Here is a 15224-nt window from a genome sequence, read left to right on the forward strand (position 1 = left end):
TCAAACAGACCTACTTCTCAGTGTTCATGATTTTCATAGCTGTAGTTTAAAAATGATGTTAAAGATAGGTGGGCTGGCTGTTGAGGCAAGGCCTGGGGCGGGGGGCAAGGATCTGGCCTTGAAGGAGGTGGGATGGTGAGAGCTAACACTGAACTTTACAACATCAGATTTTTTATTTTATCTGTTCTATCAACCCTCATTCGATTCTGCAAGACTTCTAAACACAGAAAAGAAGGGCTGGTGAGCCATAATTTGGGTTATCAAGTTAAGGCTGGAAGTAAAATTTCCAAATAATAAAAATACCAAACCCAGTTGGAAAAGCTCAGTTTAATATCAGAAAGTTGCCTGGTAAGTACAATAGAGCCAGAATAAAGGGAGCTAGACCAAATGGTCCTCTGCTGGGATCTTGACCATCCACCCAAGCCCTAGTGCTCTCTAAACATTCCCAACCACATGCTGGACCCTGCGTCAGATGGTCACGCCCGTTTCAGCAGGTTGCAGGCCAAACTCATTTTCTTAGACTTGTGTCTCCCTCTGTATTTCTTTCTGTGGTCAAAGGCCTCACCATCTACTCAGTAGTAGACATTAAAAACTTTTTGACTGCCTTTTCCTCACAGCCCCTACATTTAATAAGTCAGCAAGCCCTATTGATTTGAATTGTCTGAGTCTGTTTTCGTCACCACTGCTATTGTTTAGGACTTAGTCCTATTATCTGATTCATTGGCATAATGTTTCTAACATATAAATCTGATCATTGTCACCCTGTCCCCTTCCCCCAACTTTTACTTCCTTCACTTAAACAGCTACCAAGTCTCATTTCTATTACCTAGGGGATAATGGGAAAACTCCTTCACATATTATGTAAGACTTCAAAATATATCCATTTATCTTCCAGTTTCATTTTCTGCTCCTCTCTTGCTATCTCCTTACACTATACATATTAGGCAAGTTGAACCAAACTCTTCAAATAGGTCATTGTCTTTAATACCAACGTCCTCTGCTCTTGCTTTTCACTGTCACCTGGAATGTACTCCACAGACACCCTCATGAGATTATGTTTGTCCTCAGACTGATCAGGTTTTACCTTTTCAGTAAAGGTTTTCCCCATCACCTTTGGGAGAATTAATTGCTTCGTCCTTTGGATTTTCACTAGATTTTAGTTAGACCCTTAGTAGAGTACTTAAAGTCAAGAGGTATACATGTGGTCCTCTGTATTCTCCCTGTTAGATTGTGAATTCCTTGAGATTTGAACTGTGTTCTAGCCATTTTTATACCCCTGGCATTTGTATAGTATGTTGTTAGATGAATGAATGAATAAAAAGGGAATAAATGAAAGAACAAACTAGAGGCAGGCTATTGGTCAAGTGATTATTTTAATAGTCAAGGTGGGAATTGGTAAGGAGCTCAGCAGCAGAGGAGTCATTGGAAAAGAAGAGAGAATGGAACAGAGGAAAAAGGAGATTATTTTTTGACAAGTGGTGGGAAATAAAGTTGGATAAGTCATGTTGGTATAGCTTTTGGAGAACGTTGAAAGCCAGGCAGAGGAATATGTTGCCTGTCTGAGGTCAGACATTAGGAAATCATTGCAGATTCTTGAACAGAAGATTGATTGTGGGAGAGAGATGCTATGTTTGGGGAGATGGCTAGGAAGCTGTGTTGCAAGAATTAGGGTATGTGGTAATGGATGACATGAAGGGCAAATGTGAGATTTAATGAACAGGATAGAACATCTGAGGAAAAGGAAGGAAAAATCACAGTATGACTTCAGGGTGTCTACCCTAGGAGACCGAGGATAATTGGGAAGAGGAGCTGGTTGATCAAAAAAGAGAACATGTTCAGTACTAGAAAAATTGTGTTTAAGAGATAACAAATAAAGCAGAGGTGACTGGAATTTGAACTGGACAAAGATAATTTGGGAGGTCACCCCAAGGGAATGGGGATGGAATGAGGAGGAAGAGACAAAATGAGACGGAGGAGCAGTCAGAGGAGTAGAAAAAGACATAAGGAATCTCTGTGGTCAAAGAAGTAAAGTCAAGGTCTACTACTTACTAGCTTAAGTTTTTAGCATTAAGTAATTAATGTTACTTAATATTTTTCTGCTGCAGTTTCTTCATCATGAAAATTGGGATACTAATAGTTACTAACTCATTGGGTTGTCAAGAGGATTAAATGAGTTAACCCATGCAAAGCATTTATATGGTAAGTGCTTTGTTAATGTTAACCAAGAAAGGAGGGAGTCTCCGGTGTCTCATTCTACTGCATTCCCATCTTCATTTTGCCCACTTTCTGTTTTCAAGCTCTCCGTCAGTGCCTCGAATAATGCTTGGCACATTGTGGCTTTCAGTCAATGTCTGATGAATAAACAGAAGCGGATGAGAAATGAGAAAAGTTCAATGGAGTAGGCAACTGCTGAGCTCCGTTTTAATAGAGTTGGCTTGAGTAGAAGACCGCAGTAGGCAGAAAATGGTAGAAATAAGTACAGACTACAAATCAGTACTGCTTGGCAGGAAAAGAAAAATGAGATTATGGTAGCTAAAAAAGGAAGCAGAGGCAAGGGAGAGTTAAGTTCCAATAAGAAATGTTTAGATGTTGATGATTGTTACTCATGTTTTGCTCTTTAAGTCTAGACACTGAATTTTACATTGTCTCCTTGTATTTTTTAACTTTCTCAATTACAAAATGCAACAATTCTTTTTAACTTGTCTTTAGTAATATTACACCATAGGAAGGCATTGTTTTAAAATACTAACCTAGCAAATTGGGATGTAATTTTCTTAATAGCAGAATGAGAAAAACATGCTTAAATTGTCATGGAAACAATTATGTTTAGGTGTCTGCATTTGCCTAAATGTTCTTTATGGTTAATGATTTACTTTACTTGAACTTTTACCACTTTTAATAATCTATTATATAGCTACATCCTGAATTTGACTATAGCTTCCTTAAGCCTTTTGGCTTGCTTACTGCACAGCTTACACTTTTACTTTAGTACCAATGGAGAGAGTAATGGGCTGCCTTGTATATAATTCATTGAGACTAGGGTAGCTCTCATGCCTGAGCAGAGATAGATTTCAAGGCAAATACTGCAGCTTGGTAATGACCATCGGGAATATCATTAGGGTTTCAGATGGCGATATAGCGGTAGTTGTTGGAGACACAGTCAGGTTAGCTCATTATCAGGCAAATGACCCTGTGGTTCACATGTTGAAGATGACTGCTTCTAGCAATAACCACGGTTGTAGAGAAGGCTAGGCATACACAAAAGCAGCACATTAAGTCACCAGGTTTTCCTCCAAGACGGGATAATTCAGAATGAGAAAGTACAATTTAGCTCACATGTAGAGAATGTAAATATCTGCTTGGCCATTCATTGGGCTGAGATAGCAAACAGAAATACCAGCTGGAAAGTTAACAGGAGATAATATTTATCTGAAGGGTATGCTCAGTAAAGTATAATAACCACCCCCTCTTCTGAGTGTCTACTTTCTAACTCAATGAAACATTTTGTTCTCTGAAAGCATATGGGGTTAGGAACCTTGCTGTTGAAATTGTTATCAGTAGGAATGAAAGGGTCTGCTTTTGCTTGGAGGATTTAAGTCACTTTGACACAAAGAAGCAGCCTCAATTTCCAACCTAGAAGCAAAGCCTTCCATTTCAGGGGCTCCTGAATAGAGCAGTCCACATCCGGTAACTTTGTTGTTTTCAAGAAACAGGATCCTGAGACTATTCTTCAGTCCAGGTCTGATGTTGACTTCTTATTAAACAGCCGTGAATTCGAATCAAAACACTGCTTCCTTTAAATTTCACCCAAGTCTGTCCATCTCCCAGATTTTATAACTCTTTCTTTGTTTCCAGAGACATCCCACACAATTTCTCTGGTGTGAGATTTCCCTCACTGGAATGGGTCAATATATCTGACTCTCTCTAAATACAGGTTTGTCCCTAGGCTGAACAGGTTAGGACAAGAGGCATCAAAATCTAGTCAAGGTTCATGCCAATGCTTTGGGGCAATTAAAATTTATTAAGAAAAGTAGGGTTCAGTAGCATATGTTATGTGAACCAGAAATGTCACAAAAAACAGCCCAACAGCATTTTACCTACCACCCTAATTATAATTTGTGTGTGTGTGTGTGTGTGTGTGTGATACTATTCTCTACCAGAAAGAACCATAGTTCGTTGAAGTGTAGTTGATTCCATGACCTAGGACAGGGAAATATCAAGATTGGCTGGAACCTCTTGTTGCCAGAAATAAAGAATGCTTCAAAAATCTTGTGCAGATGTAAAGAAAGGAGTAGGTTTACAAGGGTCATATTGGGATAACTTGAGCATCAAAAGGAGAAAAATTATATTTAATTAGGTTGAGACCATAATGATACTCCAAAATGGGAAGAGATAAACTGCACAAAGCTGTGGTTGTAAAACAAAAGAAGGAATGTATGATGGAATGTTTTCCATTATTAAAATTAATTTCAAGTACATGTGTGAATTTTTTGTTTAAGTGTATATATAGGAACATATGCAATAAGGAACTGTACCAATTACAGGAAGAGGTGAGAAGCACCAGTGAGCACACATACAACCCCGTAGAGGGAAGGTCCAACAGTGTTCCAAAATGAGATTAATCAAATGTCCGACTCTACAAAGCTTCTTCTCATAGTAATGTGATGCTAATAAGGCATGCAAATTTTTCCAATAATGTTAGTAGACTAGATTTATCTACACATATATATATCTAGTGATAAGACAATGGCATATAACAATCACTCAAACCTCTTAAAAAGTCATTTTAGGGAAAGATGGTGCTACGGGAGGTGTAGGCTTCTGGGTATCTCAGATTCTTGTATCCCTGTTCCTGTAAGGGATGAGATACCTTTATATTTTAACCAATCCACGTTATCTGGAAAGGCTTTCATTTTGCCAATGAATTATTTCTAGCATCGCTTAATGCTTATTAATATCCTCTAGTGAAAGTGAAGATTACAGCGATTGAAGTAAATGCCTGTTGACACGTCCAATATTTTTGAAGCCCTTTTGTTGTGAGAAGATCACGTAGTTAGAATGTCTGGCCAAGTAAATATAATCAATGACAATGCTGACAATAAGGACACAGCCATAAGACTTCTGAAAAATACATAAATCATATTAAGTTTAAGTAAGAGGTAACAATGCAAGGTAATGAGCAAAGTGGAAGTTACAAAAGTTGCCGAAAGTAGTTTCTGTTACTCTGCGGGTTCTGGGGGTTTCTACAACAGCTCTGACAGGCATAAATCACCAAGTCTTAACTCAAGTCCTATTTGCTACCATATCACCTTGGTGAGGACTACAATTCCCAGAAGGCAACGCTCTGCTCCCTTGACCCGGCTTCCTTAGCCGGCCGGGAGATGTAGTTTACAGAATGACGCCTTCGACTCGAGTTTTACGCACTTGTCAGCAAGGACTCGGCCGTAAAGGCCTCTCCTCCATCCGGGTCTTCCCATTTGCGGGGGTAGCTTGGATTGCTGAGCCTAATCTTGGTGCCAGGCTGGGCAGGAAGTCGGCGGACGGTCGGCGGGCGAGGCGCTCTAGGCCGAGTGATTTTCGTCTCTATGACCACAAGGAGGCGGTCTCGGGTGTCCCGAGGACGGCGCGCGGAGGGGGCGTGCGTCAGTTCCGCGCGGGGCTGTCGGGGAACCATGGCTGCCCCAAGAGGTGAGGCCTGGGGCCGCCGGGACTGGGGAGTCCACGGGGGGCGGTGGCGCGCGAGCGTGAGCTCCTGCCCGCGCCCGCGGGGCTCTGGGGCCAGGCCGAGGCGTCGGGCATCAGGAGTTTGTTTGGAGCCGCTCTGTGGCGTGAGCCTGTGCCGCCGCCTGTCTGGGAGGCGCGGGGCAGTCAGCCTCCTGTGGCTGCCTTCCCCTGGCGGACCCCGCTCGGAGCCGCTTGGCAGCCCCAGACCGCGCCTGCCCCGACGAGCTTGCAGTGAGTGGGTGGGAACCACATTCAGACAGTCCGGGGCTGCGGTGGACCCGGAGAGGGGCCGGAGCGCAGGTCCCGGGCTGGACCCGCATCACCCGGCGGGAGGCAGGACTGTGCTCCCTTCCGGCCGGGGTCGTCGCGGCTACGGTCTCTTCGGCGCCTTCTGCCCTACGGATGCTCAAGAGGCTTAAGGGCATGCTCCGGGCGCGGAGCCCAAGTAGCGGCTGGTCCCTGTAACAGCCACAGAAAACATCACTGGGGCGTTGAAACAGCGCAGAAACCGTAACGAGATGGAGAAAGCAGTCGTTAACAGAGTTCCTTCCCTGGAGAATATTGTATGTGGTTAGAAGGAACACTTTGATATTTTGGGTGGAGGGCGAGAGCCACCGCTTTCCCCCCAGGGATGGCACATTAGAGTAATAATATTTGATGACTAATTGCCATTTCATGAGAGTGATTCTGATTAACCCCGAAGCACTTTGTTTTGCTGAGTGGGGTATGTAAGTTAGAACAGAGCTGAAATTTTTGGACCTCAGAGCTGTAGCTAGGACAGGTTGAGCAACACCCGGATTCCTTCTCCACCCTTCTCCCACAGAGCTTTGGCTTCACCTCTGAATAAATGTTACAAAAATACTTACAGGATATCTTTCTGCTGGGTGCCAAGCTATTTTCCTGGTTGGGGAGCCCATGTTTATCATAAAGCCCTGCCCAGGGGCATTGTCTGTGGTTGCGTATCATGCTCTTAGGCATTCTCCCATTTCAAGTAAGCCCAACCTTAAGAGTCTTTTTGTAGCAACACAGGAAATAAGGGGAAAAAAATAGAACTGTTTTGATAACTAACATAGGATGGGGACAGCAAGATTAATGATGAGCAAAACTTGAAAGTTACAGAACTCAAATCATCTGAAATAGTTGCAGTAATTTACAGATTTAGGCTTATTGTCAGTAAATATTTGTTGTGCCTTTGCCATAAGTCTTATATCCCCACTATAAATGTATGATACTAACATTATATTATAAAGATATATTAAATACGTAATTTATTATATCCCAAACTAGTGTCAGTCTTCCACATAATCTTGCAGTTGAAGCATTCTTCAGGAACAAAATCTTTGCTTAACTGGTTGACATTTAAAATCAGCTGTGTTTTGTGTATGTATACGTGTGTGTTCATGTATTTGGAAAGTTTTGTGAAATTTTCAAATGTCATGGGTTTTAAGAAGTATTTTGTGTTTGAAGTTGGGAAGCATTTTGAGGTATAACATTGATTAACTTCTATAAACTTAATGCTGTCTACTAAGTAATATCTTTGTTGTACATATTTTCCAGAAAATGTCAGTTTATTATTCAAGTTATACTGCTTGGCAGTGATGACCCTGGTGGCCGCAGCTTATACCGTAGCTTTAAGATACACAAGGACATCAGACAGAGAACTCTACTTTTCAACCACAGCCGTGTGTATTACAGAAGTTATAAAGTTATTGCTAAGTGTGGGAATTTTAGCTAAGTGAGTATAAATGTTTTTTAGTGTGTTAAATTGTTAATTTTCCACGCAGTTAAGGTATTTTCTTTATTAGAAAATTCAAGCTATGTCTTCATATGTTTGATTGCTCTAGAGCTGTGTTTCTCAACTTGGGGCAGTTTTGCTCCACAGGAGATCTTTTTTGGTTGTGTCCACTTGGCTGATGCTCCTGGCATCTGCTGGGTGGAGGCTGAGGATGCTCCTGAACTTTCTACAACGGACAGAACAGCCCTCCGCAACAGAGAATCACCCAGCCCCATGTGTCAGTAGAGCTGAGGTTGAAGAACCCTGCTCCAAACCAGGGGTTGGCAAATTATGACCTGGGGGCCAAACCCTGTTTGCTGCCTCTCTTCGTTGCAGCAGAGACTGTGTGACTCATGAAGCCTAAACTATTTACCATTTAACCCGCACAGAAAAGAAGGACTGACTTCTGTTGTAGAGGCATATATGATAATAATAATGTTTCTTGAGTGTTTTTGTGTGTTAAGTGCTAGGCGCTGTGCTAAGTGCTTTTCATATAAATCATCTGATTTAATCTGTATGCATTTTTTAGATAAGTACTATACCCCTGCTTTACCTGTACAGCATCTGAGGTGCCTCAGTGTTACACCTTTATAAATATGTGGTGGCACTGGGCTTTGACCTGGTAACATTGTATGAGAATCATTCTAGCTAAGGGTGCAGTGTAAGAGAGGTTTAGGAATAGGGGCTTTGGAGTGACACAGACATAATTTTAAAACTTGATGCAGTGAGATTATGACTTTGTACACATCTCTTAACCTCTCTAAGCTTTAGTTTCTTTATTTTTTAATTGCAGAAAATAATATAGGGTTGTGAAAATTAAATAAAATCCGGTAGGAAATTGCATTGGGGAAAAATTGATGAGATGCGGACCCTTTTGGGTCATTTGGCAGGTGAGAACTCATACAGGTTTCAAAATGAGAGTTAGTGAGAGTGGGGCACCAGTGAGGAGTGGCATGTGGGTAAGCTTTTAGGTAGAAACAAAGTTCATACAAACACTTTTAAATTTCATTTAACAAATATTTATTGATTTTTGTGTTATGGTTTTTTAAGAGGTGTTGAATATACCTATATATGAATGAAATAGATAAGGTTTCTCCTTGCTTGGAGCTTAGGCTTAGAGGAAGAGAGAGAAAATAAACCAGTAAATACACGCATGATGACAAATAATCATGTGAAAAAATACTCTAAAAGTGGTTTGGGGAGGGAGAAAAGAACAAAAATAACTTGAGGCCACATGATGGCAAGCTTTAATATATTTGAGTTTCACACGCTTGGGTGGCTCAGTCAATTAAGCATCTGCCTTCTGCTCAGGTCAGGATCTCTCAGCGGGGAGTCTGCTTCTCCCTCTCAGACTGTCCCTCTCCCCTGCTGGTGCTCGCACGTTCTCAAATAAAAAAAGTCTTAAAAAAAACTTATCTTTTGGGCTGAGATACTGTGGCAGCTTAACTTGTTAGGTTGCAAGTAGGGTAAAATTTCAGACCTTTCACAGTTTCTTAAGATTCCTTTTCATGGAGATTTGGCTTTGCTTAGGGGATTCTTCATTCTGGATAACGTCAGATAAATGAGAGGTCTTGTTGTACCTTTAAAAGGCAATGTTCCAAAGGCAAAAATCTCTGTTGAAAACTCTACGACAACTTCTACATAACAACCTAAGAGTTTAATAAAATCTTAAGGCTTGGCTTCTTTTACGACAAACATAGAGATATTGGAAGAAGAGGGATAAGGGAACCCATCTCTTCTTTTTTCCCTCTGAATTCTATGGGGAGAAAAAATTGTGACTCAAGAATGAAATAGGACTGTCAGGCATGACATCAGCCATTTTGAACTGTAAGGTCACATCATGATTCAGTTGTTCAGTAACTGTTAGGAATTTTTAAAAACCAATGTGCAAAAAAAAAGCAGTGAAGCCTTTGGTGTAACTCAGCCATTGAGCTGTGTTCTGCCAACCCACCTGTATAGACTTTGTTTTACTTTGATGCTTTTCCATCCTTGCAAAGCTTGGTGTGTAGTATTTCTTTTTCTTCAGTTATTCCATGTTATGGGTATGGTCAGTTGTAGTTTATTTTCTGGAAGCCTTTTTGGAAATTACATAAAAATAAAAGCACAAAAATTTCTAAGAATTTGCCAGACAAGTCAAATAATGGTGCTGAAATAACAACCGTGTGGAAAACCAAAAACTGTACTTGATCAACATCATCATCATCAATAATTAGTTGCTGTGTCTCTCACCAGCATGATGTAAAGGCTTACAAGAGAGGCTCTGTTATGAACCCGTACCTGCAGAGTACACAAGACCAGAGACAACCAAGAAAAGTAAAGAATTATGACATACGTAGTTTTGGTAGTTGGCCTTTGACATTATATGGCTAACAAGAATTTGGGGGTCGAGAAGAATCATTTAAAGCACACAGAGTTTCTAAGTGGAAAAAGCACTGGCAAAAAATTTACAAAACATGAAACTAGATACATTTGAAATTATTGAATTTTAAAGTGAATATAATTGTTATGGAGAATGTGTTGGTAAATTTTCATGTGCTTATTCAAAACACATTGGTAGAAAATAAATACCTGTGCTTCATAACAAGAAAATATTTTATTTCTTGGAACAAAGAATTTACTTAGAATGCTCATTTCTTAGAATGGTAAAAAAGTGAAAGATAAAGGAGAATTATTTCAACCTAGGAAGTCACAGATTGATACTTACAAAATGAAATGAAAGGACAATGCAGTTGCTTCTTTAGCAATATGTGATGAGACACTTGATAATGAAACTAAACACGGCTATTTGGGAAAGATACCCCAGTGAAAATGTTGAAAGTTGGTTCTAGATCTTGAAGGGACAACTAGCTTATATTAATAAGCTGTTAGTAACTGTTTCCAGTTTGGAATATGGAAAAGATGAATAAAATACATGGCCAGACTCTGGGCTACTAGAAATGAACAGTTAAAAGTTACACAAATGAAAGACCCAGTAACTTTATATTTGTCTTTTTGATTTAATTATGTGAGGTTTGCAAAGAAGTAAAAGATTTTCTAGATACTCTCCATGCTCTCATTTCTTTGTATACCTATTAAAACTGGTAACTTAAAAAAAGTGGGTCAAAGGCAAATAGGATGTTATGTAGTGGGTCAAAAACACAAGTTGGATATTACTGCTTTATTTTACTGTGATGGAGAAACTTAAAATATCAAAGTATTTGTGGTAAGAGATTAGATTTTGTTTTCAAAGTAGAAGCAATACTTTATCATTTCAGAGAGGATAACAATTTCAGGACATTGTGGGAGAATGTGAAAGAATTACATTAGAAGTAACTAAAAGTTTATTCCTTAAAAATCTTCTCTTCAGAGAAGAAAAAGAAAAAATTAGATCCTGATGATAAAATAAAATTTCTCCCATACTGTGAAAATAAAGTTAATGTAAAAATTAGATAACGTGTTAACCAAATTCTGATTTGGAAATTTTGGAGGACAGGAAAAGGAAAAAAACCCGGAACTATTTAAATGGAAAAAAAATTATTAAAGGAAGTACAGGCTTCTTCGCTTCTTCCCACTCTTTACCTTATGATAAAGTGCAACAGTTTTATAGAGTTGACATAAATATTGTTTCAGAACTTTAATTTTATCTGAACTATGCAGAGCCTAACCTCATAGACCAGTTTGCTGTTTGTTTATTTAGTATGGTCTCTACAGTAATGCTCTTTGCTCGGTAATATGTTTGGTCTTGGCTGATTGTTAAAGAAGTACATATTTTATACTATGTAGAGATGGGGGCAGAGACTCAGGAAAGTTCTTGAAATTCTTTTTTTTTTTTTTAAAGATTTTATTTATTTGACAGCGAGAGACACAGCCAGAGAGGGAACACAAGCGGGGGGGAGTGGGAGAGGGAGAAGCGGGGAAGCCCGACGTGGGCCTCGATCCCAGGACCCTGAGATTATGACCTGAGCCGAAGTCAGGCAATTAACGACTGAGCCACCCAGGTGTCCCAGTTCTTGAAATTCTTAATGTCTTGCTCATAATTAAGGTTCACTTACAGAGAAACACATCACTGCCACATCCAAATAATCTGTTTCTCTTCCTCCAAACATTTTAAACATAGTCATGCTTATGTCTATTTCAGTATATTGATGTAATGGGACAGTCAGGGTCATTCATTTATTCATTCATTTACCAAACCCCAGTTATGTGCTCAACACTGTTTCAGATGTGAGAAGTATAGTTGCAAACTACAAAGGCATAGTTCTGTCCCAATGGAGCTGATAGTCTAGTGGAGAACCAGATATTAGGCAAATGAGTAATTTGCAGTGTTAAGAAGGGTAAGTAGAGGATGCTGTAAATAAGTATAATAGAGGGTCTCCATTTGGGTTGGAAGGCTCTCTCGCTGAAAAAGTTACATTTAAACCTAGACCTGAAGATGAGTAGAAGTTGTGTAGGAAAAGAGCATAGAGAGGCAGAGAGAACAGTGTGTTTGTGAAGTCCCTGCAGCAGAAAAATTCTTGACTCTTAAGTAACAACAGCAGCAAATCAGTATGTCTGCAGTGTTGTGAGAAGGGAGTGGTGCTAAGATGAAGCAGGAGAGGTCTGCAGGGTCTCAAGAATAAGTCCATGGGCCTGTGAAGAATTTTGGATTTAAGTGCATTTGGAAATAATTGAGTGGTTTAATTCAGGGACTAACCATGGTAATGCATTTTGCTTTAAGAGTCACATTGATCTTTGAGGAGAATGGATTAGAAGGGTGCAAAGAGTTGGAAGTAAGGAAGCTTATTAGAGGCTAGACATAATGGCCTACTATAACAACACAGGATGAAGAGAAGCTAATGGATCTGAGTTATGTTCTGGAAGTAGAATCTGTAGGACTTGGTGATGGGGTTGGGTACATAGTCGATTCGTATTTTTCACAGTAGTTATGTTCTATGAGGTCACCATGGACACTGAATTAGTGAATATTGATCTAGTGCTGCTAGAGGAAAAACAGTGTTAGGTTCCTGTGAGCCTCTGGTCACAATATTTTCATCAACTGATCAATAGATAACCTTGTTTTATGTGTGTTTCTGTTTAAAGACACCTTATTTAATATATGTTGATTCATTAGCATTGAACTCACAGCCAATAGCACTATAACTCATGCCTAAAGAAATCTTCTCTAACATGTATTTTCTCCTTAAGGCATATTACGGCCATCTTGGATTTGGACAGTATGCTGGGGGCCATTTTAAACAGCAAAATCACCACTAGAAAGCCCCAAAATGTGGAAAATGTGGCACTAAATAGGCTACATTTGCTTACAGTATAAGAGCTGAAACAAGAAGGCAGAGCATTGTCTTTTTTGACCTCAGCTGGGAATGTGTGTATTAGGCAACTCAAATTTTGGGCCTCTCTATGCACGTCTGCCTATGATTGTAAAAGTGCGGAGAGTATTGATTTTGGGGTTGCAAATACACTTTAGCAAATAGGCAGATTCGCACATACAGAACCCACGAGTAATGAGGATCAACTACAGTAGGTGAGGGAAGGGAGGTGTTAAGAATCATATCTATGTTTCTTAATATTAAAAAACTGGGTAAATAGAGTTATTTTTTTCTGAGACAGGAATAAAAGATTTTAGGGAAGGGGATATCAATAATTTAATTTTGGGTAGGTACAATATAAAGTTTTTAGTGCCTCTGAGACATCCAAGTGGGCTATGGAGAAAAGGCAGTTGCGTTGATGCGTCTGGAACACAGAAGAGAGGTCTGGGCTGGAGAAATAAATATGGATGTCCTTATCACATAAAGTATTTAATCTCATGGGATTAGAAGAGATTGTCAGAAGAGAGTAATCTTATAAAAGTATTCTCATTTTCAATGCCCTTTAATGCCATATATCTTAAAGATTCCTATTTTCTGGACAATATAACCAGAAACCACAGAACCTACATAAAGAGGAACATACAATAATAGGTGCAATATGTTTAGACAAACGGAAAGCTTATTTAAAAAAACCAAGAGTCAGTCTGGTCTGAAGCAGTGTCCTACAATTTTGTAAGAGTTAAATTAAGCAGACGAAGGTAAGCATAACTTCTCAAGTGCCCAAATTAGGTAAGTTAGAATATTTAGGTCCTAAGAATTTAAGCAGAGGCAGTTGTAGCTCTGGGGATGGTTCCTGGTGAGCTTTGGAGATCTCAAGTCTAGTCACTCATCTCTTGTGTCAGAACTTTGAGACTGGGAAGGACCTAATTAATATATTCTCTGTCTAACAAATTTGACCTGACCAAATGGATCAGCAAGGTTTCAGACTCATGTTTTAAATGAATGGGCAGTCTCTCAGGATTTAAGGTGGTGGGGAGTTTCTGTACCTAGAGAATCCTACTTGGATAGAAGTCATGTTGGCAATCCAGGTCAGATGGCAGAGACCCCATTCTCTTTGGTTCTTTCTCTTCCTTTTTCCCTTTCCTGGGGTAGGAGTAGTGGGGTTGCATTCCCTGAAGCATGGGTATTGTTAGTATGGTAAAAACCTTTGTAGTCTGAAGGGTATGGCTGGCTTGCTGAAACACTGGAAGGCAGCAGCTTAATTTTAATCTCAAATCTTTTCTTTGCCCTATTTTAAATATAGTAAAAAAAAAAATTATAAGTGAAATTCACTTGAAACTTTTCTGTGTGATGTGTTTAGGATATTTAACTTTTAAAAGGAAACATAGACTTGCTTTGGTGAGGAGAGCAATATATGTTGGGGCAACAACAACCATGGATTTCATTTATATTTCTTCAGAAAAGAAGTAAAAACACGTCTTTCAGATTGTGGTAAGTGAGCAGAAGGCAGAGAAATGCATACCTTGGTGTGGTCTCCAAGAAAACTGGGCATTAAATGTGGAAAATACTTCTGCTATAATATATAATGTTGTAAGTTAAAACCGCCTTAGGAAAACCAAAGAATAATGCTTCTTTTGGCACTATTGTGAAAATGAATTTTTGAAACCTAATGAGCAGATATCTAACTTCTTTAGAAAGCAAGAAACTACACTGTAGAATACAATCTGTTAATCACTGTCAAAATGTGTGCCCCATCACTGGTAATTTAATTTTGATTGGATTAAGATAGTGCCTGCTAGCTTTCTCCATATAAACTTATAAATTTTCTCTCTTTTTTTTTTTTGTTTGTTTGTTTGTTTTAGATTTTATTTATTTTTTTGACAGAGAGAGACATAGCGAGAGCAGGAACACAAGCAGGGGGAGCGGGAGAGGGAGAAGCAGGCCTCCCACAGAGCAGGGAGCCCGATGCGGGGCTCAATCCCAGGACCTTGGGATCATGACCTGAGCTGAAGGCAGACACTTAACGACTGAGCCACCCAGGCGCCCCCAATTTTCTCTTTGTAGTTAATATCTTACGGAGAGATACTTCGTGGCTAAGTAAATACTGTGTCTCCTATCACTTTCACTTACTAAGTTTTACCCATTGATGTTGCCAAATGGTAACTTCTTAATTCCATCACTCCTTGTACCTTTATTAGGTGGCCTTCTACTCTAAGAAGCTTTCCCTTTTTTTCTCTGTCTCTCTCACATACAGCATAGATTCATGGATTCATTGTATGGCCTGGAATCCATTATCATTATTCATTCTGATGCTAAAATTATCCCAGATTAGGGCAGTGGGATCTTCTTCAAGCTTCTTCCCTGTTTCCTTCCTTCCTTCCTTCCTTCCTTCCTTCCTTCCTTCCTTCCTTCCTTCCTTCTCCTATTCCTTCCTTCCTTTT

General features: G+C 39.7%; 1 protein-coding gene across 6 annotated transcripts in view; it reads left to right on the forward strand.

Moving 5' to 3' along the window:
- Positions 1-5455: 5455 nt before the first annotated feature.
- Positions 5456-15224, forward strand: part of SLC35A1 (solute carrier family 35 member A1) — a 57074-nt gene continuing 47305 nt past the window's right edge. The window contains exons 1-2 of one of the 6 annotated variants that reach the window (XM_064597851.1): positions 5456-5688; positions 7282-7459. In XM_064597851.1, coding sequence (XP_064453921.1) covers positions 5586-5688; positions 7282-7459 — 281 coding nt within the window. In that variant the 5' untranslated portion in view covers positions 5456-5585. Of the gene's footprint in view, positions 5689-7281; positions 7460-14143; positions 14275-15224 lie in introns of those variants that run through there. The other 5 variants (XM_045867210.3, XM_064597853.1, XM_064597855.1 and 2 more) reach the window with 5 other exon arrangements.

The sequence above is a fragment of the Mirounga angustirostris genome, unplaced genomic scaffold (genome assembly GCF_029215605.1).
Source record: "Mirounga angustirostris isolate CCGP_5_RB_7025 unplaced genomic scaffold, mMirAng1.0.hap1 SCAF_8, whole genome shotgun sequence".
Classification (NCBI taxonomy): domain Eukaryota; kingdom Metazoa; phylum Chordata; class Mammalia; order Carnivora; family Phocidae; genus Mirounga; species Mirounga angustirostris.